The sequence below is a fragment of the Camelus bactrianus genome, chromosome 13 (assembly GCF_048773025.1).
Source record: "Camelus bactrianus isolate YW-2024 breed Bactrian camel chromosome 13, ASM4877302v1, whole genome shotgun sequence".
NCBI lineage: Eukaryota > Metazoa > Chordata > Mammalia > Artiodactyla > Camelidae > Camelus > Camelus bactrianus.
Window position 1 is genome coordinate 71,386,101 of NC_133551.1, and position 24,978 is coordinate 71,411,078.

A 24,978-nucleotide genomic window follows, 5' to 3' on the forward strand; every position below is an offset into this window, starting at 1 on the left:
AACCTTCCCCAGTTTGCTGTTCAGGGAGACACTGCTTTGGGAGGGATCCCTGGAGCTCTCCTTCTTTGCTGCACGTGATAAATCCTTTCTTCTCCCTGTCTTTGGCTTGCCTGTGTCTTTTGGCTCAACACCCACCGAGAGGCGAATCCAGTTTTTTGGGTAACAAATGGATAAATATTAAGTTAATAATAAGATTCACCTCCTAGGGTTGTTGAAAGGATGAAAGGGATTGTAAATATGTACAAAGTGTGGCAGGAACCCCAGGGCAAACAGCATGCGCTGGCTGGGCACTGGGTATCACTCCTGGCAGGAGTCCTGTTTTCACTGCAAGAACAGGGGAGACATGAGTCCCTTGACCATAAGGCACCTAATCCAGCCTGACTGAGAGGCACACGAATCACCCAGCAGTCCCTCACCCCCACTGTACAGGGACAGGAGACGCCTGACGTTGACACTGACTGCATGGGGCAAAAGGGGAGGGGGTGTCCTGGATGTCCCCAAGGATGTGCCCCTGCCCCACTCCATTCCATCCCGCGATGTTTAGCCCCACACCTCCCAGAGCTTGCTTCCAGGATATGCACGTCACCCAGACAGGCCAATCAGAATACCCCATTCCTCCCGCCAATATAATTGATTCAGGACAGGCACGTGACCCATGCTAGCCAGTGAGCCCCATCTCCGAGGGGTCCACAAGAGCTACCAGGAAAGAGACCCTCTCTTTACTCTTGGATTCCAGGGTTGAAAGGCAGTTTAAGCCCAAGGCTGCTGGGGCATGGGCAGGGTCTGCCTCATAAGGAGTCAACACAGAGGTGAGGAGAGTCCACGGACAGAGAGAAATGGATTCCTGAGGTCATCATTCAAACCTGGATTTATGGATCCATGGACTGCTCTGTTACGGAGCCAAATAATTCTCTTTTGCCTTGTTGGGGCCTGAGTGAGTTAGGCTGCTGTTCGTTACAACCAAAAGAATCTAGACCAGAGCTTTTCAACATTTCTTGTGCCCCCTAGTCATTCTGGGGAAGCCTGTGGACCCTGCTCAGAAACATGTTTTTAGGTGCATAAAATAAAACACATTGGATTATGAAGGGGCCCAGCTATGTTGGAATACAGTTATCAAAGCTTTCAACAAAATAATTTTAGATATAGTAGTACAGGTGATTCTTTGTAAACTCATTAAATAAGATCTAACAGCTACCGGAGTTTCAAAGTAGTGACGAGCGCCAACAACATCTTATGGTACCTGAAGCAGTTGTAACATAAGAGATCCGATTTCTACTGACAGAAAAGCTGCAGGTGCTACTATTACGACTGTGCTTTGTTGTCTTCATAATGGAAGGGACTCATAAAGGGAAATTTTGTTAGAGGCTAATGAAGATAAGTGAATGCAGTCAGGTTCACAGCTCCCCTGAAATCTACTCATGGACCCTTGGGAGTCAGTGGATCCCCAGGTAAGAGCTCCTGCTCTAGAATAACATGCAAGTACCTCTCAAAAGTACTAGCTTGATGGCTGGCACCCTCTAGCTCAGTAAATTCCAGTAGCTCCCCAGTGGGCTTTCAGAGGTAAGTCTGTGGCCCATCACTCCTTGCCTAAAACTTTCAAAGACTTCTCATGGCTCTCACCATAGAGGCCTAGGTCCTTGCCATGGTTAATGAGGTCCTTCCCACCCATATCCCCCTTGCCCTCTAATGTCTAGCCATGCTGGAGTCTCCCTATCCCCCAAAGAAGCTGTGCTCCCTTCTGCCCCAGGGCCTTTGCACAAGCTATTCTTCTGCCAGGACTGGTCTCCTCCCCTTTCCCCTAGTAAACTCCCACTCACCCCTGTTATAAATTGGAAAAGACCCACGTACCTTGCCCTCTTACGCCTAACTCTGTTGTCATTTTATATTTATTTCAGAGATGAATTGTCGTAGGGTCCAGACTTCCTACTGGAGTGTCAGCTCCTCAAGGACAGAGCTTTTCCTTTCTGCTTACTAATCATTCCTGTATCACAGGGCCTGGTGCATATTTGATCAAGACATGTTCTGACACATGCAAACAATGTCCATCAACAGACAACTGGATAAAGAAGTTGTGGTATATTTATACAATGGAATACTACTCAGCCATAAAAAAGAATAAAATAAAGGCATTTGCAGCAACATGGATGGACTTGGAAATCATCATTCTAAGTGAAGTAAGCCAGAAAGAGAAAGGAAAATACCATATGATATCACTCATATGTGGAATGTAAAAAAAAAAAAGACACAAATGAACTTATTTACAAAACAGAAACAGACTCACAGATATAGAAAACAAACTTACAGTTACCAGGGGGAAAGGGGGTGGGACGTGATAAACTGGGAGTTCGAGATTTGCAGATACTAACTACTATAGATAAAATAGATGTACAGGTTTCTTCTGTAGAGCACAGGGAACTATATTCAATATCTGGTAGTAACCTATAATAAAAAAGGATATGAAAATGAACATACGTATTTGTATGTATGACTGAAACATTATGCTGTACACCAGAAACTGACACATTGTAACTGACTATACTTCAGTTAAAAAAAAAAAAAAAGACACGTTCTGACAACAGAATCAATGCAGACTCCTCAGCCAGGCACTCCCAGGCCTCGCTCTGCAGACTCCTGGTCTGGCGTTACGGTACATCACTCACTTCGTGTACTCCGTGCTCCAGCCAAGCCGGGCCTCTCCGTCTTTTCTCTAGCACTCCTCGGATGTCCTGCAGTGTTGTTATAGGTTAAATTATCTGCAACCCCCCCCCAAAAAAGGATGTGCTGCAGTCCTAACCCCCAGTATCTCAGAATGTGACCTTCTTGGAAGACAGAGTCTTTACAGAGGTAATCAAGTTAAAATGAAGTTGTTAGGGTGGGACCTCATCCAGCAGGACTGGTGTCCTTAGTAAAAGGGGGGAAATTTGGAAACAGAGACAGGCATGCACACAGGGAGGTGCAGTCCTGTGGCCACAAGCCAAGGAACCACCAGAAGCTGGGAGAGAGGCCAGAACCTTCCCTGGAGCCTCCAGGGGTGTCTGTGGTACTTTGTTAACCTCAGCCCAGGAAATGAATACAGATGTTGTCAGCGCAGGCTGAGATGCCCCTTCCATCCCCTTTCCACCCACTGGGAACCCTTCGTGCCCAGCCAGGTCAGGCTGAAATACCTCGTGGAACTTTCCCGATCATGTGACCCCATCCAGATCTCCTCTCTGGGTCCCTTAACAACCACCTCTCAGCACCAGGGGCTGTTCTGGGGTGAACTTTAGAGGCCCTCTGCTGCAGAAATCACATTCACCGGTTCAGAGTGACTCACTTGAGGCTGGGGTCCTTTTTTCATTCAACTCCCCCTTTACTGACCACCACCTTCATGCCTGCCACTGATTTAGAGACTGAAGGTGAGGTCCCTGCTCCCATGAAGCTGACATCCTAGACTGGGGAAGAGAGATGGCGAGGAAAGAAAGAAATCAGCAAATGGGTTTCCAGTGATGGGGTTGGGGAGAGCATTGCAGGCAGAGGGAACTGCCATGAAAAGGCCCTGAGGGAGGAATGGGTGTGGCTTGTGCAGAGAACAGAAAGGTCATGATCACGGGCACTGGAGCAGAGGGAGCAAAAGAATTATGCATGTTTATTCATTGCTATTTTCTTCTTTTCCCATTTTCCGCATCAGTCTTCTCTCCTGAGCATCACTTTCAGAATTAGAAGACAAATGCTTACGAAAGCCTCGGGTGTTGTGATTCCTAGAATTGGTTCCCAAGGGTCCCTCTGTCCTGCTCCTCCCAGTCTCTGATCAGTGCCTTTCTGACTCCAGATGTTCCCAAAGTTTGTCCTAACATTCCTGTTACCGCCCCTCACCTCTGGCTCAGCCCCGGGCCACCAGGCCCCAGCTGCTTTGGCCCAAGAAACTCCCACACAGAGAACTGCTCCTCGCTGTCTGGGCCACCAGCCCTCCATCCTCCCCTGTCCCCCTGCCCTTCTTCACGCCCTGAGCTTCTGCCAAATGAAGCCCCTCCCTGTTCCTGAAGGCCCATCCTTGCCCATTCTAGGCCTTGGCATATCCTGTGTCCGCTGGCGAGAGTACACCCTCTCCTGACCCCGGCCTGGTCAACTCCTGCTCATCCTCAGGACTCCCCAGGAGGCCATCCCCTCTAGGAAGTCCCCCCTGAGTGTTCCAACAAGGTCAGGTCCCCCAGGAGCATGTTCCCACGGCTCCCAGCAGCACCCTCCCTGATGCCAAACTGCCTGTCACAGCAGACGTATTTCTGAAGGGCTTTTCATCCCGCTGGCAGTGCTTCTTGGAGAACTGCCCCCTCACCCCTCCCTGCTAGCAGTGGTCTAGCGCAGTCCTCGCCTTGGGGAACCAGAGTAGAGGTGGACGTCCGGACTCATCTGAGCCATCAGATGCTGTCTTCTTGTGCTTTGGAATTGGGGCTGAATGATGTTGGCCAAGGGTTCTCGCTGTTGCCCTGACACAGAAGTGCAGGTGGGGAGGGAACTGGGGGCCAGCCAAGCTTGGCCAGAGTGAGGAGGGCTGGGAAGGCCCCCTCCTACCCTTTCCTGCTCACAGCCCTTGGGAAACCCTCAGTTCCCAGATGAGGGACACTCGCCTGGCCCCAAATAAACCATGCTCTCCACCTAACACCAGACCTGGCTCCACATTGTCGCCCCCATGCCTGCACGGGAGACCCCTCCTACGGGGAGTGAGTCTGGGTGAGCCAGGAAGCAAGGTGCAGGAGAGGAAGGGGGTTGTAACCCCCTCAGGGGCTCTTCACTGATAGATTCTGGTTCTGCTGCCTCCCCAAACGCAATGCTAGGGGGTGGTACCAAATAAGAAGGACGGCTCAGGATTCTGAGTTAGACAGCCGTGCCTGAGCTGCGCCTGAGCCGCATACTAGCCTGTGACCAAGGGCAAATCCCTGAACCCTGCCATGTCCAAGTTTCCTCTTTTAGTTCCTTATCAGGGATCAAACAGTAGGACGGGTACAGGCTGGTGAGGTATGTGCTGCCCCAGTGATAATCGTTGCTACTGTTAAGCAGTGAGCCCCCCATCACTGGGGGTGTGTAAGCAGAGAGCTGGGGATCCGTTGTCGAGGATGCTAGAAAGGGCGTTACAGGCCTGGTGGGAGGAGGGATTCGATGACATAGAAATTTCTCAGTTTCAAAGGTCTCCCAGTTTCCTCCCTCCGCCAACCTGCCCCCCTGCAAACCCTGCCACACAGCTGAGTGCTGATGGCAGGCAAAATGTCAGAAATTTCCCCGAGAGACCGAGGAAGGGGTTTTTGTGGGTTTTTGGTTTTTCCTCTCTTGCATGCCCGGAAGCACAGTGTCAATAAAACTCCAGCAAAATGCCCCGCCCACCACATCAGCCTGAGGTGCTCAGCCACCCCCGGTCACCTGGCCTTGGAAAGGGAACGTGGGGGGAGGGAGCCCCCTCTTCCCAAGTCACCGCATCTGAGTGGAAGGACTGGGCTGTCTCTCTCTCTCTCTCTCTCCCCAGCCACTCCCCATCAAAGCCCCACAGGCTGGTGTCAGGGAGGCCAGGGGACACGGGAAGGAAGCGTCTGTCTTCCTCCCTGCGGCTGGGATTGTGGGTGCTATGGAAAATCACAGGGCCCTGCGGGCCACACCACTTGGAAACCCTGACAGCTGCTGGCCTGCGGAGATGCGGTGTGCGGCCAGCCACACAGCCCTGCGCTGGTGAGGGAAGACTGCGTGGAGGAAGGGGTGTCAGGATTACAGCAGGATTGGAGATGGTGGAGGAGGGCATCCCAGGTGCGGACAGGCACGTGAAAAGGCCCAGAGCATGACAGCATGACTAGGCTCAGAGGACACCAAGCATAGCAGTTCCTGCAGAAAGGCCCAGGGAGAAAAAGCTGGAAAGGTGGCAAGTGACCTCACTATAAGAACAAGCAATGAACACTTATTGGATGGATGTGGGTGGCAGAGTGGAGGAAAGGGGGTTGGGAGGGGTGGGGAGATGGATGAGTGGCAGAAAGAATGGGAAGGGGGATGGGAGGGGCAGGCAGAGGAGGGAGGAGGAGCCGGGAGGGGAGAGTGCAGTTAGCTGTACATCCATCTGCCCAGTGGGGAGAGCAAGGCTCATCCCTGTTCCAGGGCCTCCTGACGGTGTCCTGCATCTAGTCAGGTGCCGGTGGTGGGCGAGCCTTCCAGGAGGTGAGCTCTGGGCAGGGAGACTGGTCCCTGAGAGCGCGATCATCCAGACAGCTCAAACAGGGCAGGAAATGAGGGGTGGTCGGGGTGCCGTTAGCCCAGGCTCTGGGGTCATGGAACCCTGGGCTCCGGCCCCAGCTGGCTCCACCATTTCCCAGTCCGGTGACCCTGGGCAAGTTGGTTAGCCCTGCAGCTCCCTTGGGAGCCTTATCTGCAAAACGGCAATGAGGAGGGGTCACCGGGAGGACCCGAGATGGCGCAATGCCCGTGAAGGCCGCGGACCAGTGTCTATACAGTGTGCTCCCTAAGAGGCAGCTTGTCATCAATTAAACCTCACAAAGGGATGGCCTTCAGAAACCTGTAGCCAGGGACAACGGAGACCTTGGCTCTGGTGCTTCCCACTCCCCAGTCTCCCGGGAGCGTTGTACCTTGACAAAAATCCCTCCTCATCCCCCCCACCCCCGTCCCCCACTCACCCTCAGGGCAGCGGTCACAGCACTTCCCGGCTGCCTTGTCATCACAGCAGTCGTCCCCGGGGGCTTGTCCCTGGAGGGTGGGAGACACTGGTGAGGCCAGGCAGGCCCAAGACACCCACCCTCCCTCCTGCCCCTCCGGTCCCAGGAGGCCTGAGCTCTTAGTTTTGTTTTGTTTTTCCTTTTAATGGAGGTACTGGGGATTGAACCCAGGACCTCATGCTTGCTAAGCACGTGCTCTACCACTGAGCTGTTCTCTCCCTGCTAGAGTTCTTACTTTTAATGAAATACAGTTTCTCAGTCATTTGTAGTTAATGTCCTGTCTGAGAAAGATCTGCCCGCCTGATGCACTTAGGTGCCCTCCCACCTTGTCTTCTGGATGGTTTTACTTAACCTTTCCTATTTAGATTTCATTTGGGTGCATGGTCTGAACTAGAGGGGCAAGGCTCACTTTTTTTCAGGAATGGGTTCTCTTAACAAGCTTCCCCACGTTTCCAGGGCTCTTTGGATGCTAAGCCATTTTGTTAGAGGGGGCTCACAGAGGAGAGTCCCTGCTGGGATGGGGAGGAACTTTGTCCCTCGCAGTGAATGAGAGGGGAGACCCACAACAAGGAGCTCCAGGAAGGGAGGGGCGAGGGGGACAGGACAGGAGAGAGCTGCGTCCCACCGCTGTATCTTCAGCATCCGAGGGGATGCCCGGCAGACAGAAGGTGGCCACTTGTGGGATGAATGAGGTGGGGGCTTTCTTGGTTTGGAGGAAGAAAGCAGAAGCCATTTACCCACCAGGGAGAAGCCCAGCCGGCCCAAGGGGATTCCCTGCTCTTCCCTCCACCCAAGGAAAGAGAGGAAATATAACGAACACTTCCGCTGTCGTCAGAGCAGCGAGGAGCCCAGTGTGGCTGGCAGGTGGACCCTGCGAAATGTCTATTACATTCTGCTTTTTTCCTGTGTTTGTACACCTAAAGTGTCATTTTATAAATTTGAAATAATAAACATAACCTGACATTTGCAAACACACAGCACTTTGTGGATTTCATCTAACCCAGAGCCCAGGGCCTTGAGGGCACTCTGTTCGCCCACCTGCTCCCAGCCTCCCCCTCCAGGGGGATCTCACTCTTATCAAGTAAACCAGGAGCTCGGAGGAGCCTCTCTAGGGGCAGAGACCTGCCAGGGCTGCCCGAGTTTCTTTCTGAGCCACAGCATCTCACTGTGTGAGCTCAGGAGCCAATGGCTGGGGGTACGAGGGTTCAGCCCCATTAGGCCTGCTGAGTGTGGGGAAAATTCTGGGTCCTCGGCCTGGGTTTTCCCCTCCTGGCCTGCCTGCTCCTCTCACCTGAGCTATATAGACTGTGAGCAGGGAGTGGCCCTACTCACTCTCCCGGAGCCTGGGAGGAGGCTGAGGGGAGTCCGGATGCTTAACCCTGCATCTCCCGCCACCTCACCCTGGGTCAGCGGAGAGGTGGGAGGTGCAGAGAAGAGGGAACCCAGGGTATTGTGTATCACTCCCCCAAACCAGTCACACATCGCTTCCTTTCGGCCACCCTCAGCCCTTTGTGGCCAGATCACCACCCCACATTACAGATGAGGAAACTTCAGCTCAGAGAGGTGCAGTCACCTGCCCAAAGTCACACAGCAGCTAAGCCCTTAGAGGAGATTTCGAGCTTCACGGGCCACAGGCTGCCCATCTTGAAAACAAAAAAGGTCCACTGTGCTGAGAAAAACAGTCCCTCCCATCTGTGGTCTTCCTACCAAAAGTCCACATGTGAATCAAATCATGAGGAAACACCAGGTAAATCCAAACTGAGGGAAGTTCCACAAAACAACTGGTCTGGGTTCTTTAAAAATCCCAATGCACGGAAGACAAGGAAGATCTGTGGAGACTAAAGAGACATGATGACTGAATGCCCTGTCTGGATTGGATCCTGAATGGGGGCGGGAAGGGGGATATTGCTGTAAAGGAGACTACTGAGATAACTGGTGAAACTTGAATATGGGCTTTATATTTGATTACGTTCGACCAATGTTCCATGCCTGAAAACTTGGTTTATGCAAGAGATGTCCTTGTTGTAGAAAAAACATGCTGAAATATTTGGGGGTGAAGGATCAAACGGCTTGCAACTAACTAGCAAACAGTTCAGCAACAGATAATAGTAATAATCCGTGTATACACAGAGAGAGGGGAGAGAAAGAATTGTACGAAACCACACCTGCAAATAATAGCACCTCCAGGATTCCAAGCGCGCTCTGGAAGGAGGGCAGCCCTTATCAACAATGAATCTGGGTAAAGCCACAGCTTGCCACGAGGGGGCGCTGTCTGCTCACCGTCCGCAGGGGCGGTGGGCTTCCAGGCAGGATGTCCCTCGCAAACCCATCAGAGACCCGTGAAGGGAGACGTAGAGGACTTGGGGGCCTCCGTTCCCATGTGGGGCTAATGCGGGAAGGGGCTCTTCCCCACCAACCCCGTGGAGGGGCTGACCCCAGCGCCCCCCAGCCATTGCCAGAGATGTAGGTGGGGCCCAGGCTGCGGCACAGCTCAGCCCCATCCCGCAGTGTTCACCCCAGATGCCCCCAGGCCCCTATGGCTGGCCTTCACTGGGGACTTTTTTTGCCTATGATGTCATGGCTTCACAAGCACCCGGAAAATGGGTCACTATGACACACACGTGTTGTTGTAGAAGTAACAACAGCAGTTATGAACCTGACGGCCCGTGAGACCCTATTACCACAGAAATCGGTCTGGGAGAGGTGAAGACCCAGCCAAGAGCACATCTTGTGCCGGGCTCAGGATCTGAATCCAGGTCAGCTGACTTGGCCACTGCAGGGCTGCATCAAGCACCTACTGTGTGCCAAAAAGCTGGCCAGGAGCAGAAGGCCCTCCAGGGCTGGCACTCCAGCGGAAGAGACAACCCCATCTTCCCAGGGTGTTTCCAGCCTGTCAACTAGTCAGGGGTAGAATCAGGGCCTTGAGCTTTGCCCTTGCAGTGCAGTCTGTTGTCCCCAAAAGCTGGCCCAGTCTCACGCCCCAGGCCCAGCCCTCACCCCCAGCCCATTCATTCATTGCCCTCCCTCTGCCTGGCAGTCCCCCACCCTCTGTGGTCCCCCTCTCCCTGCTCGCATGGGCCCTTCACCCACACCAGCTCCTGATAGAGGAGACAGTAACCTTGGCACCTGCGGCAGCCTCTGAATTGTGAGGGCCCTGCCAGGCCCCACTGGCCATGGGCCCAGACCCGGGGCGGGCCTCCAGCTCCTGCTGTCCCTGGGGAACAGGGAGGGACAGCTGGGCTGCGCTCTGACCCCAGCCTGAGGGGGAAGGGGGGTCAGAAAGGGGAGAGTGGGAGGGGGAAGCCCAAGGCCCAGGAGGGGAGCTTTTGGGTGGGGTTCCCCAACAGGTCTGAGGCGGAGTAAGGTGTCCACAGCGTGGTGAGCTGGGGAACCAGCGGCCTGTGGTCCAGCCTTAGTGGCATCAAGATAATGTGAGAGAGTGGCCTGAAGCCTTCCCATTTCTAGGCCTGTCTAGTTTCAAGTTGGTTTGGTTTTCTCTGCAAAACTTGGTAAGCTTCACTTTCAAAAAGCCCCACCTGGTCGCAGCTGCAGGGACAAGCAGGAGCTGGGCCACACCTGTAGGAGCAGAGTCTAGAGCTGGGGGAGCAGGGAGAGGTTGGGTTGGAGGAGTCAGATCAGATGCAAAATACCCAAAGGGGCCAGAGCTGGGCAGAGCTGGGAAGGGTACCCCGTCCCTACCTCAGGGGTTCTGCATCTCCCTTACTCAAGGTGAGTGCCTGAGCCAGCAGCGCTGACGCCACCTGGGGACTCACTCAAAATGCAGAATCCCAGGCCACACTCTCCACCTACTGTCTATCCCATTTTATAGATGAGGAAACTGAAGCACAGCGAGGTTAAGACACTTGCCTAAAGTCAAACAGCAAGGCAGTGTTAGAGCCAGAATTTGGCCTGAGCCATCTTGCACAGGCTCTTATCCACCAGGCTGTGCAAACCTAGTCCTGTTTAAGCTCCAATTCTACCCTCAGACCCACCAGCCTCCCTGCCACTTGGACTTGAGAATGGTCATCCAAGGTCTCCTCACATCCACCCTGTCCCCTATACCCCACTCCCAGTGCAGACACCAGGGGAGTCTTTGCAAAACACAGATCTGGTCTCCTCCCCTCCACCCTACTGAAGGCACTTAGATGGCTTCCAACTAAACTATGGATAAAGCCCAAAGCCCTGACAGTGGCCCAAGAGACCTTGCCAGGCCAGCCCTGGCCCATCTGGCCTGTGCAACCTCAGGTGCCCTTTGCCACCAGCCATCTTCCCACCTGACTCGCACCCCCTCCCTCCCTTCCTCCCTCCAGCAGCCTTGCACACGCTGGTCTCCTGGCCACCCCATTCCCCTGGTCCAGTGCACCCCAGCTCATCCTTCGGACCTCACTCATGCATGCCAATTCCTCAGGGTCCCCTCCCTGATCACCCTCGTCTAAGTCAGGTCTCAGCAGGAGAAAATCAAGGTGTGGCAGGGCTGCATCCTTGCTGGAGGCTTTAGAGGAGAATCCATTTCCTTATGGTTAAGACTGAGGTCTCATCTCTTTGCTGACTGTCAACAAAGGTTGTTCCCAACTGCCGCCTTCCTTGGTCCACAGCCCCCTTCCTCCATCTGCAAAGCACACAACAGTGGGTCGAGCCCTTCTCCTGTCACATCTCTCTCTTCTTCTGTATCACCTCTAACACAGCCAGGAGAGTTTCTCCACCTTTTAGGACTTGTGTGAGGACCTGAATAATCCAGTCTAATCTCCCCATTTCAAGGTCTGTGCCCTTTGCCATGTACGGTGACATACTCACAGGTTCCAGGGATGAGGACGTGGACATTTTAAGGGACCATTATTCCAGTGACCACAGCCCTGCTCCTAAGTAAGCCTTAGGCTATACTGCCAACTGGCTGGGCTTTGTCATCTCCTAGTCCTGGGGGAACTGAACCTCTCTCTCCACCCTGAGGGTTCACCTGAGCTCCAGACCAAGAGATTACCTGAAATTGAAATCATCCTCTTCCCTGATCTTAAACACAACCACGGGCATATGGTCTGTCCCTGCCCCGGCCCTGGCTGCATCCCTCACCTGTGTCTCCGGGGAACTGAGGGAGAGTGTATATGGCTCCATGCAGCCTGGCCCCACAGCTGGAGATAAAACCCATAGGCAGTAGACACAGAAGGAGGCACAGGAAGGAGCCTGGAGCTCCCGGCAGGAGGAACAGATGAACACCTTCTCTGAGATGAAGTTTAAGAGAATCATGTCATCCTCAGTGAGCATCTCCACGTGGGACGGAAGAAGATGAGAAGGGGTCCGGCGTCAGCAGAAGAGTCCCCCTCCAAAGACCTAATCCCCAGAACCTATGAATGTGTCACCGTACAAGGCAACAGGGAATTATGGTGGTAGGTGGAATTAAGGCTGCTAATCAGGGACCTTCATGTGGGGAGATGATCCTGATTTATCCAGGGAGGTGGGCACAATGTAATTAAAAGGGTCCTTAAAAAATGCAAGAGGGAAGAAGAGTCAAAGTCAGAAAGAGATGAGACAGTGACAGAAGCAGGGTCAGGGAGATGTGAAGCTGCTGGCGTGAAACAGAGGAAGGGGCCACAAGCCAAGGGCTGCAGGTGGCCTCCAGCAGCTGGAAAGGCAAGGGAACGGATTTTCCCTTGGAACCTCCAGAAAGAAACACAGCCCTGCCCACGCCTTGATTCTAGCCCAGGGACAAACATTTTGGAACCTCTGAACTACAGAACTGAAAGAAAATCATCTGTATTGTTTTAAGCCACTGATTGTGTGGGAATGACAGTCACAGTAAGAAATGAAAACAGTGGGGGAGGGTATAGCTCAGCGGTAGAGCACAGGCCTAGCACGCACAAGGTCCTGGGTTCAATCCCCAGCACCTCCATCAAAAAAATTAGTACATAAGCCTAAATAACTTCCCCCCAACAAAATTAAAAAAAAAAAAAAGACATGAAAACAGGGCCCCTCCTGAGTCCCTTCCACCACGAAGGCCCGCTGACACTGGATGAGGCGCTGGCGGGAAGGGACACAGAGGCCAACTCTAGACAGTCGGGTTTCGTGCAGACAGCCCCCAGAACAGGCGCGCGGGAGGCAGTCCGTGCAATGAATGAGGGAAGGGGACCCCTGCAGGTGAGATCAGGAAAATACACGGATCACTATCGCAAAGCAGAAAAACATAAATATTGCGAGATAAGCGGAGTAAGAACTAACTTGGGGGCCTCTTGGAGGAGAAGAAGTTCCATTTTGATGATTTTTTTTTTTTGAAGGATTTTGAAGGGAGGGCATCCCAGGCAGAAGGCTCCGCAGAAGCAAAGGTGCAGAGGCAGGAAAGAGCAGAGCCGTGGGACAGTCAGGGATCTGATGGGCTGGAAAGCGCGGACAGGAGAGGAGGCCCAGGACTCAGGGCCAGACAGTCTGCACTGAATTCTCGTTTCCCACATAGCGTTCCAGCAAATGCTGGTTCTGCAGGACGTCAGCAGGTGGCAAGCAAAACAAAAAAAGCAAGACACAAAGAATTACTGGATTTCATTTGTGAGGTTTCCATTTTAAATCATAGGGCCTCTCAGAGTCTTTTATCTGCTTACTTTCTCCCTGATTCTTCAAGGAAAGGGGGACAGGGGGGACGGCTCAGAGAGACAAACTGTTCCCCAAGCTTAGCTGGCTATAGAAGCCTTTCCTCATGGAACAACTTCCCTGGAAGTGACTTTGGGAAATGTTGCCCTTGGCAATAGGGAGCCACTAAGGGTTGTAGAGCAGCTAATATAAGAGGAGATGGATGAGGGAGGCAAGGAATGTTACCAAGGTCTGGCCTTGGGTCCAAATTCTGCAGCTGCTTACTCCCCACTTCCCACTGATGCCCCTCCTGCCCCAGAGAAACCCCAGGCTGGCTGCAGGAGCCAGTTGTTCAGATTGGTGTTCCTGAAAGTTCTGGGGCTGCAGCAAGTGTCCAAGCGCATGCTTAACTATACCTCAGATGTGCTGAAATCCCCCCAGCGCTGGACTAACAGTCCCCAGCCGCACCAGCCACCGAGGGACGCCAGCAGCAGGTCCGCCTCACAGTGGTGCTTGGAGGTGCCCAGGATGCTGCCCACAGCATCAGCCCAGCTGCCGGCTTGTTGCCATGAGCACCTCTGTGCTCCCAGCCTGCACGTGGCAGAGGCCAGGGCCCGGTCCCCCAGACTGTTTGGACAGAGGAAACTCTCAGCCCCCCTTCTCCTGACTCAGTAGCAGAGAAAGCATGTGTCCTGGGTGGGAAGGTGAAGATCGGCTTTGGGGGTTTCACGGTCCTAGAGCGCTGGACCCATTTCAGGAGACCATGCACTTCCCGAGGGCAGGAACCCCACCATGGGCGATGAAACAGAGCAGTGCCGATGCCTCCGGGAGTTAGCCCCCAGGAAGCCCAGATGAAGCCTGCTGACAGAGCTTCAGGAGCAAGTCCCAAGCCCGCCCCAAACGCCCTTGCTGGTGCGCCCTTTGACCCAGATGTCGGTGAGGACTTTGGCACCATCCTCGGTGCAGGACCTGCGGTCCCAAACTCTGCAGCCTGGCTGCCTCCTCCCTCCCTTCCTCCCCAGAGCCCCCACACACACACTGACCCAGGCCAAGGTGAGGACGGGGCCCTGTGGGCTCCAGCAGGCCTGGACAACTCTCCACACAGCACTGTCACACTGGCCTGCGTCCCTCGTCCCGTGCTGCCTCCCCCGAGGGCACAAACTGTAACTGGCTCACCTTCATCCTGTAGCCACATGCCTAGCATACAACAGACACTAAATAACAGCTTACCTTTACACAGCCCTCACCACAGGCCAGGAGCTATTCTTTGCACTTTTCATCTATTTTATCCCGTATAGTCCCTCCAGCAGCCCTACAAGGTGGCTACTATTATCACGCCCATTCTATAGATGGGGAAACCAAGGCCCAGAGAAGTGATTTAACCTGCCCAAGAACGCCTTAGGGTAAGTGTCAGAAGCAGGGAAGAAACCTGGCGGGCTGATCTTAACTCTACTGTCTCCCCAAAGAGACTTGACCTGGTGGGAGGTGGGGTGAGATAGATGAAGGGGACTGAGGTATAAACTTCCAGTTATAAAAGAAATAAGTCACGTGGATGTCACGTACATCATAGGAAATATAGCCCATAATATTGTAATAACTTTGTGTGGGGACAGATGGTTAGTGACTTAGTGTGATGATCAATTCACTATGTATGTAAATGTCAAATCACTATGTTGTGTACCTGAAACTGATGTAATATTGTAAGTCAACTATAGTTCAATTAAGGAATTTTTTTTTAAATGACGACAAAGATAATGAGTCAGCTGGACAAGATGAAGTGTGTGGTAAGTGGAACGATGATCCCAAAAATGTCCAGGTCCCAATCCCTGGACCTGGCGGATGGGGCTATGCTGACGTGATTAAGTTTAGGATCTTGAGCTGGGGAGATTATTCTGAATCATCGTGTGGGCCCCTGTGCTTACATAGGGGCCCTTAAAAGAGGCAGGCAGGAGGGGCAGAGTCAGAGGAGGAGACGTGACAATGAAAGCAGAGGCCAGCGTGATTGGGGGCCGTGAGCCAAGGAGGGCGGATAGCCTCCGGAAGCTGGAAAAGACAATGAAACATATTTCCCCCTAGCGCCTCCAGAAGTGCAGCCTTGCTGACCTATTTTATTAAGACTTTTGACCTCCAGAGCTGTATGATAATAAATTTGTCTTGCTGGAAGCCACCAAGCTGGGTGATAATTTGTTACAGCAGCAAGAGAAAACTAATATAAAATGTAACCTGGGTGAATGGGAGATCCCACATTTAGGTTGGAAGGAATCCACACGATAATGTGCTGGCCTGCAAAAATATGGGGTCTTGGCCCACATCGGTAGAAGCAGGTGGTTCCAGGGAGGGAGGGGCGATCCTCCTCTGCCCTGGTCCAGGGGGCACTGGGAATTCCACAGTCTCCTCTGGTACCAGAGCCCCACATCAGGGGCCCGAGCTCAGAGAGTCCCTTCTCTGACACACAAACCCACAATGGACCCTCAGACAAGAGCAAAACAGAATCTGTACCTTTCTCCAAAGCACCTCTCTGTCTGATGCCCAGTTTTCTCACCTCCATAAAGGACACCACCATTCAACCAGGTGTAGAGCCCCCAGATCTGGACAGGACCCCCCATTTCCACTTTGCCCTCTGCCCCCACTCCCAATCCATCTGCAGGTCCTATTGATTCGAGCTCCAAAGCACATCCCCGTCTGCACATCTCCACTCACTCCTCCCCGGGACCACAGCAACAGCCTGGCCTCCTGCTCTCCCCCTGCACCCATGCTCCAGTGGACTGACCGAAGGACCATTCAAATGGATGTGATGTCACTCCCCCTGGCGAAACCCTCCAGCCCCCGCAGTCCGCATAGGTCTGTGTTATCCCCGACTTCCCTGCTGCACCCGCACCACTCCCGCCTCACTGGCCTCCTTCCTGTTCCTCCAGCTTCCACTCCTGTGTATGTCACCACCTCTCAGCGGAGAGGCCGCTCAGCTTTTCCCACTGAGGGCAGCCGCCCGTCTCTCACACTAGCAGGTTATCATCCTCTCCATGGCAAGGAGTACCATCCACTGACTGTCAGTCTGGCAGGATGTCAGTCCAGGAGGCAGAGACCTGACAGAACACCCCCTGGCACACAGTGGGTGCACGATAAAGATCTGTGGAATGGATGAATTGCTGAGACAGGATTGGAGCCCCTGCCCTGAGAGGAATAAATGCTGGAAGCCCTGAGACCTGAGGGGCCCAAGGTGCTGCCTTCACATCGCTGGGAGTCATTTCTGAGGAAGTGGAGACATCTTGCTTACACAGCCCCAGCTTCCAAAACCGGGGCCAGTGCATAGAGGCTTGGCGGAGGCAGATTTCAGCACATCATAAAGACCTTCTAGACGTCAGAGTAGCCCAGGGTGCTGTGAGCTGCCCTGGGAGGGAGGGAGCGGGGGAGGGAGCCTGGTCCCCGGAGGCCTACGGGCAGAGGCTGAGTGGTCACCCGCAACAGCCTGGGACAAAAGCCATGCCTGGCACAGAGCAACTGCCCCTTTAAGATTTTTGTGAATGAGTGAACGAATGAATGAATGGATACTTGGATGAGTGGACCCCAAGTGTTAGACACTCGGTGAGTAATTGGACTGATCGGCATATTAAAAGTCCCTCTCCTGCAGCAAGGCCACTGAGAATACCCAGTGGTTTTCTATCCTGAGCAGCAAAGATTCCGGAATGAAGTCTTCCTACCCCCACCCCAACAACCTCTGGCGGGAGGTGGAAGAGAGAGCGAAGCTGAGAACCAGCTTTGCCGGGAGCTGCCTTTCTGGACAGTCTGTCCATCGGGTCTGGGGCTCAGGTCCTGCTCTGCCCCAGACCAGTCCTGGGGCTGTGAGCAAGGCCCTCCCCCACCTCTGAACCTCTGCATCCTCATCAGGCAAATGGGGACCATGATCCCAGATAAGCCACCCCAAGGTCAGTGCGCCACAGGTCTGACAAGGCCACACGTGGCCCAGGCTGGACACAATTAACCGACTGTGCCAAGGACCCCCAAGCCTCCCAAGGCTCCTCAGACCCCAGCCCAGGCCCAGAAGTCCCTCAGCCCCATTTTCCTTCTAATGATGCTCCTTGAGATGCAGGGAGGGTTAAGGAAGGTGCATATGAGCCAAAGGATGAATCACAATCAACTCAAGAAACAAGTCTAGGTCAGATATGAGTGGGAGCAGAAGCAGAAACTTACAGTAAACGCTGCCCTTCTCCCAGCACTGACAGCTCTCAAGCTGAGTAACGCTCCCGCCACCATCTCCTGGACTCTGGGCCTCTCTGTGGGGAAGGGGAGGCCTTGTTTAAGACCAGACCCAGGGTGGGGGAAGGTACAGCTCAGTGGTAGAGCGCGTGCTCAGCATGCACGAGGTCCTGGGTTTAACCCCCAGTACCTCCATCAAATAAATTACCTCCCCCCCCTATACACACACACACAAAGACAGCAAGAGGCCAGCCTGCACCTCCTTCCATCTGCTCACATCAGGACCCTCTCTCCCGCTCCCCTCTTTCAGGGACAGAGTGGATTGGGGCAGGATTGGGGCAGCCTCTCCCCTCTCCCTCCTGCGAGCACCTAAAATCCCATGGTCAGCCGTCCCCTGAGGGCTGGAAAGCCCAGAGGGAGGACTGCCACATTCCTCAACAAGATAGCTAGCTCAGGGCGGAGGTCCACATCTGGCTGGAGGAAATGGAGCCGGAATGGCGGTGAGGGTGGGGGAGGGGGGCTTGTTGGAGACTTAGCGCTGGCCTGGAGGGTGATGACTGAGGGTTTTGTGTTCATGGAGAGGCCTTGGGCCCCAATAAAAGGATGGAAAAGTCGGGGAGGAGGTGGAGCAATGAATTTTTTCTCAGGATTTGCACCCGAGTAATCCTGGGCCACATTACAAAACCACTCTTGGGGAGACTGTAGGATGAGGTGTCAGAGGGTAAGTCTCTTTCTCAGAAGGTGACACACAACAAGAAAGCATTTGTGCCTCAGGGGCCCGACCACAAAATGATGGAGTCTCCAGATGGCGAAGAAAAGAGGATTTAAAATTCAAGCCCTGGTTTGGGTTTTTTTGTGTGTTTTGTTTTTTCTTTTTAATCATGAACTTCCCAAACTTTTCCTGGGACAAGAGAAGTGGGAGCAGTCTTGAAGGGTCAGTCAGGGTGGGTATGAGGCCGGGTACTGAGCTGGGGAGGCAGCACCTCCCTGACAGGTGCCCCAATTCCTGTCCAGAAATGACCCACGTCTGAGCCCACAAGGGACGCGGGATGCTCAGCCTCTCCAGTAGGCGGGAAATGCAAATGAACACGAGGATATGGCCCTCTTCATCCGTCACATTGACAAAAATGAAAAGTCTGATAAGATCAAAAGTCGGTTGGGATGTGGGGAAGTTGCTACTCTACTCTCGCGCCCCGCCGATGGGAGGGCAAACTGTCCAGTCACCCTGGGAGGCAATTCGGTGGCATCTTTTAACTTGAAGACATTTCACCCTACACCTCCGTATACTCCTCTCAGCTCCTTCTCTGGGAAAGAAGCCCACACATTCCCAAAAGCATCCAGACAGGACCACACAGTTGCCGGAGCAAGAAAGCAGAAAACAATGGGAAGAAACTTACCACCCCACAGTCAGGGACACAGATGCATCAACTATGGGTCCCCTTGTTTGGTAAAATACTAGAGAGCATTTTAAACATGGAGGAATCTGTAAGTATCCACGGGGAAAACCCCCCAAGACACACTGCCAACATTGTAAAAACCAAGTGGAGACACAGCTGGGTGTTCCACAGAATGTAGCACATGGAAAAGTCTTATTTTTATAGAATCGATATAAATATGGACATGCAGGCGTAAAGGTCTGCAAAGGAAAAGCCAAACCAATCATGGTGGTTCTATCTTCCAAGGGATCCGGCTAGGGAGATGCCCTGAAATCGAGCTTTACCTGCAGGGTGTCCACTTTTTGCATTGAGGATACATTCATTTATTCCATGTGTAATTAAATGCATGCTAGTTTCTAATTTAAAGAGGGGTTTCACTTTATAGAAAGGAAGCACATGAGCTCCAGCCATCAGAGCCTAGCAAAACCCCCCAAAGCCTCTCCCACAGTCCTTCCTTCCTTCCATTCCCCACAAGACCTTGGCACCCCAAACTCTCACCCCTCCCAGGTCATCAGCAGAGGGCTTGGAAGGCTGGGAGGGGGCTCTCTAGCCAGGGTCTCTGTCCTGTGCACTGACAGCTGCCTCCTCTGCCCTCTTTTGTGTGTATATGGGTTGGGGGGTCTCACATTGTCCCATTGAAGATGGAAGAGGGGGCACTACTTTTCTACCTGTAATCTCCCTCCTTCTGCCGGATTCCCACTCCACGTCCCCCACCCCCACCCCCGCCCTAAGGTTGGATGAATAGGACTGAACTCCACAGTGTGGGCCCCCTTTTTCCTGTAGGATTAAAGGGGGGATCTTGCCCCTCCCCCAACAGACTGTCGTTGTTCCCCCTTTGCCCTCTATACAGATATGCACCAGGCACTGGCCAGCACCTACTGTGTTCCACGTGGGGGTCCACCAGGGCCTCTCTCTCCTCTTCAGATCCTGCCTTCAGCACTTAGGCAGTAGACCACGGCTGATGAATCTGAGTTGGCCCCCGCCCCATGCCTAGCTCAGTGCTGGGCACTGGTAAGTGCTGTTTTCCTGAAGCAGTCCCCAAACTCGGGTTCCGGGGCTTCCCACAACAGATGACAGCCCCCCTGCTGACTGTTTTCCAGGGGTGGATGCCCACCACATGCTCCAGAGCAAGGAATCCACATGTGGGGGAAGCTAATCTGGTTGGTCCAGCACCCTCACCCTTGCTTCTCACCCACAACCAACTCTCCCTCCCTTCCTAGACCCTGGGAGAGGCTGAATATCAACCCATCTGTACTGCCCAGACCCCCACCGGCCTCCCCTGATCTGCGCAGGACCCCCACCTACAAACAGCCCATCCCCTGCAGGTAGTCCACTCCACCCTTAGAATGTTGAATGGATGAATCATCCCACCCAGGCGCCCCAACTAGCCTCTCAGCCAACCTCCCACCGGCGAATACTTGCCTATTCCGGACCCGTGGCTTGTCACCTACGCCCCCTCACCCCAGCTGGGCAGGGAACGAGGTGTGGAGCGTCCCTGTCCTGCCCTTCCCTGCTCAGGCTCAGGGCAGTGGTGGCAAGAAAGGGGGTCCATTGGCGTCTCCCCAGGCTCCTGTCACCCCCTTACCTGCGGGAAGGCTCGGAGCACCCCCAGGAGCAACAGTCCCAGCACCGCGCGGAGGGCGAGCATCCTGAGCCCAGGGCAGGAGGGCTGGGCTGGGCAGCCCGCGCCCACCTGGGCAGCCTGGGAAGCCCGCTGCGCCCACGCGCGGCGCCCGCGGCCAGGAACCACGCAACAGCAGGCAGACCCCAGGCGCCGGCGGACCTCCCGCGGCGCACTTCGCTGGCACCCAGCCGCACGCTGTGAAGTCACTTCCAGAGTAGATGCTCCTTCCCCAAAGGTTCAGCCTTAACCCTTCCCTTCCACCACCACCCGAGGCGCACTAGGTACCCCAGACAGCTTCCAGGAAGGCAGCTATTAGTGGTCAAGACAAAAGGGGAGTGAACACGTGCAGAGATGACTCAGGAAAGCCACACTTCCCTTTTGCTGTTTGAATGACCCACCCAGGATTTGATAGAACCGATTGTCTCCTGCTGGGGTGGAGGTAGGGGGTGTTGCCCAGCCCAGCTGGGCTGAGGGGCAGGATGAGAAGCTCCCGCCCCTGGAAGGGGAGGGGTGCTCACCGGAGGTTGGGAGGCTCCAGTGGGTCTCAACAGTCCCACCTCACCTCAAGGAAGGGCGAGGCCGGTGTAGGTTCGTGCTCCTGACTCGCTGATCAAGCTCCACCTTCTCTCCTGACCTGGAGATTCTTTGGAAGGAACTGCTGGAGTCAGGAGACTGCAGAGAAAGCCAGCATCAACCATTCACTCCCATTCTTAACTAACTGCTATGAAATGAATCAGTAGATGGATGATAGATGGATGGGTGGGTGGTGGGTGGGTGGATGGGCAGGTGGGTGGAGAGGTGGATCGACTGACTGTTGGAGGGCTGATGGAGAGAAAGAAGAACAGACATTTGGGTATCAATCCACAGGTGTTTCCCTGCCCCATCAGAGGTTTCTGCCTGGAGGAGCAGCCTAGCACTCTAACTTCCAAGAAAGAAAATATACAAGCTTCACTGAATTAAGTTCTCATTTCCAGCAGACGATTTTCCCCTCCAGCGTTCCTCCATCCCATGAGCTCTCTACTCCTTTCATTCTACATTCCACACATGTTGCTTTTTCACCCGCTGGGCAGGCGGCAGGTCAAGGGTTCATATGCTTGTCTTGTGTTTGGTTTTTTTCAGATGTGGAAACTAAGGCTTAGAAACAGGCAGCCAGTCCTAGGCGCTCTAATTAAAGATGGTCAGTTGTCTTCCCTGAGCACAAATGGCCCAAGGACCCTCAAGATTCTGCACCTCGGTCTGTCCTGCAAGGGGTAAGGCCCCCATCTTCCAGAAATACCTTCATCTCCTTGGCACCTGCAGCAGTCGTCTCCCTCCAGGACCCTCCCAACACAGCCTCCACATCCCTCCTTGAACTCCTGCGTTTCACTTGGGAGGACGCCCGTATTGTACGCCCTCCCTGGAGACCCACTTCTGGGCACTCCCCAGATGCTCCAGGCCCAGTGTCCTGGGATGTCTGAGCTGGGACTGTGTCAAACCATTAAGTAAGTGATTATGGAAGTGACCACATGACATTCAACAGAACCAGGCAGGGGCAAGAGTGACCCAGGACACCGGCTTCCCAGTCCAGAGCTTTCTGCTATAGAAGAGCTGGTGCTCTGAAGAAATATACCTGTTAAACACACACATACACAACTAAACAACAAAACCAAAACAGCTGACACAAGGGGAAATACAAATTAACATTGATTACAAGCTTGAAAATTCCACCTTTCTAGCAATCGAAGAGATGCAAATTAAAGCAAACTTTGATAACTTTTTAGACTTAAGTCATCAGGGTTTTTCTTTTTTTTTTTTTTTTCCTTTATAAAAACAACTTTGGTAAAATCCAGCCTCAAAGTTGTGGTGAAATCAGAATACGCATTCATACTCTGCTGGTAAATGTTTCAACCCTTTTCAGAAAGCAATATGGCAATTCTTAACAAAAGCCCCTCGCAAAAAAATGTTTACGACTTGTGGCTTAGCAATTTTACCCTAGTAAAAAGCTAAGGAAATAATTCAACTGGAAAAAGAAAAAAAGAAAACTATAAATACAATCATGTTTTTTAGAACATTCATTGTAAGTTTTGGAAATACCCTAGTAATCACGATGACAAGGAATAATAGTTAAGGAAACTGTGGTACATCCATTTAATAGAGTACTACACATCCATAAAAAATGATAATTATAGGGGGAGAGTATAGCTCAGTGGCAGAGTGCATGCCTAGTATGCACAAGGTCCTGAGTTCGATCAGTACCTCCATTAAAAATAATAATAAAATAAAAATAAATAATAAATAAGTAAATAAAACCTAATTACCTCCCCACTCCCCACAAAATGAAAATTATAGTGATGCTGTGGAAACCAGTCTCTCCCTCCTGTCTTTCCTCTCCTTGGGTAGAAAGGGACCTTTTACCAAGCCTCCTCTGTAGGGGTTCTCATCACCTGACAAATTATATCTTTTACTTATTGTAGGAATAGTAGCTGCCTTGGAGTGCTTACTTTGTGCTAAGAGTTCCCAGGCATTGGTTCTTGACTCAGGGGAACCCTGTGCAGAAGATCCAATGTTTGTGCCCATTTTGCAGGTGAGGAATTGAGGCACAGAGTCGTGAATCCATGAGACCAGGGTTCCCAAAGCCAATGGTGCTCCAGGCCCTTCCCCAGCCGGCTCGGTCCTGTGTCTCCAGCTTCACTCGTGTCTCTCCCCTTCACCCTCCAGTCTCTCATGCTCCGCTGCCCCCCTCCATGCCCTTGCCCGTGGCGGTCCTCCTCTTGGAACACACTTCAGACTCCTACTTATCTTCAGAACCTGCTCCAACGCCACTTCTCTTTGCTGCTTTCCTGGCACTGGTCCCTCCCCGCCCTTAGCCGTTTTCCCAGTCAGAAAGGCGGTTTCTGTCGTTTTTGGTACCTCAATTCTAGAACTGATCTGGTTGCTGCGTGCCAGTAATGACTGACTGATTCATGTATCCATCTGCCTCAGGAAACTGTGGGCTCCCAGAGCACCAAGATGTCCCGGGGAGCCGGACACAGTGCCTGGCCCAGGGCCAGTGACCGGCCAGCCAAGAGAAGGGCAGCTTCCGTGGCCAGGGCACAGGCTGGATCCCGGGAGGGCTTTGGGGGCAGGGGTCAGCCTCTCCTGGAGACACTGCAGCAGCCTAGGAAAAGGGCAGCTGGGGGGGCAGAGGGGGGCCTCTGCAGAGCCAGCCTTGGACAGAGCTGACTCCGTGGCTTCTGCAGGTTTCAGGCGGTCCCTGAAGCCCTGAACGCGTGTGAAAGTGCTTTGAAGAGCAGGAGGGGAAGTCCCTCGGCCCGGTGTGAGACACGGCAGCGGGCCCTGTTGTGGGATCGCAGGGGGCCCCACGGGAGCGAGCCAGGGAAGCCGAGCTCCCAGGCCTGCAGGAGGCAGGGAGGTGCACAGCGCTACCCGAACTATCTCATCTCAGAGGAACGGGGCGGAAGGCAGGTGCAGCAGGAAGCTCTCCCAAGGGGACCAGGGACCTGTGTCACCAAAGGGATGCTGAGCAAGATACAAGGTTCCGACTTGGTTCAGGAAATTCAGGGACTTCCCCAGCAGCTGGGAACCCCAGCCCCAAATGGCCCCAAAATACCCTCAGCAGATAAAGGGATTCTTTCTGCCACAGGCAGCAGCAGGCAGGTAGCAGGCTGAAAAACCAGGCGGGGGCAGGGGGGCGGAGGGTGAACATCTGGAACTTTCTTCTTTAATTGGCACAGGTACTCCTCTGAGCACCTTTCTTGAGAACCTTGATGGAAATGGACTCTCCATTTGTGGGCCTCTCTGGCAGGCCCTAAGTGCCAGGCTGCCTTAAAATCAACCCCCCAGAGCGCTCCCCTCCTCAAGGCCCAGGCCTAGATAGATCTACCTGGTCACTCAGCTCCTGCCCCTTGGAGGGAAGTAAGAAGTGGCCGCTGAGAGCCCAGGGCAAGGAGTTCAGGCCTGAGTTGGGAGCAAACACTAGGGGCTCCCAGCTGGCTGGGTGAAGCACCCACAAACAGGATACCCAGGCCCTTGGCCAGACATTTAAGCCTGGCAACAAGATTTCATTCAAGTCAATGCAGCTATCTCTGCTTCATAGATGAACAAACTCAGAGTGGTTAAGTAACTCGCCTCAGGTCACACAGCTTGAGGGTGGCAGGGCTGGGATTTGGCTCCAGTCCTGTCTAACTTTCAAGACTCAGCTGCCATCTCTTCCCTCTCTAGGCCCCTAATGCCCTAGCTTTCCCCAGGAGAAACAGCACTGGTGTGGGAGTCCTGGTCTGGCCGTGTGACTGTGGGCAAGTCCTCTCATATCTTAGAGTGTAGTAGTTATCTATGGCTGGGTACCTCAAAACTTGGCAGCTTAAAACAGCAAACATGGTATCACACAGTTTCTGTGGTTCAGCAATTCAGGGAAGACTTGACAGGGTGATTCTAGCTTGGGGGTCCTTGTGAGGTTGCAGTCAAGATGTCATCTGGGGCTGCAGCCATCTGAAGGCTTGACTGGGGATGA

At 53.4% G+C, this 24,978-nt stretch overlaps 1 protein-coding gene across 1 annotated transcript in view; it reads right to left on the reverse strand.

The window, feature by feature from the left end:
• TNFRSF8 (TNF receptor superfamily member 8) overlaps positions 1-20,874 on the reverse strand; it is a 64,024-nt gene extending 43,150 nt beyond the window's left edge. The window contains exons 1-2 of the mRNA XM_045518522.2: positions 20,451-20,874; positions 6,645-6,714 (exon numbers count right to left, since the gene is read on the reverse strand). Of these exons, the coding sequence (XP_045374478.2) occupies positions 6,645-6,714; positions 20,451-20,513 (133 nt within the window). The 5' untranslated portion in view covers positions 20,514-20,874. The remainder of the gene's footprint in view (positions 1-6,644; positions 6,715-20,450) is intronic.
• Between the last annotated feature and the right edge of the window lie 4,104 nt (positions 20,875-24,978).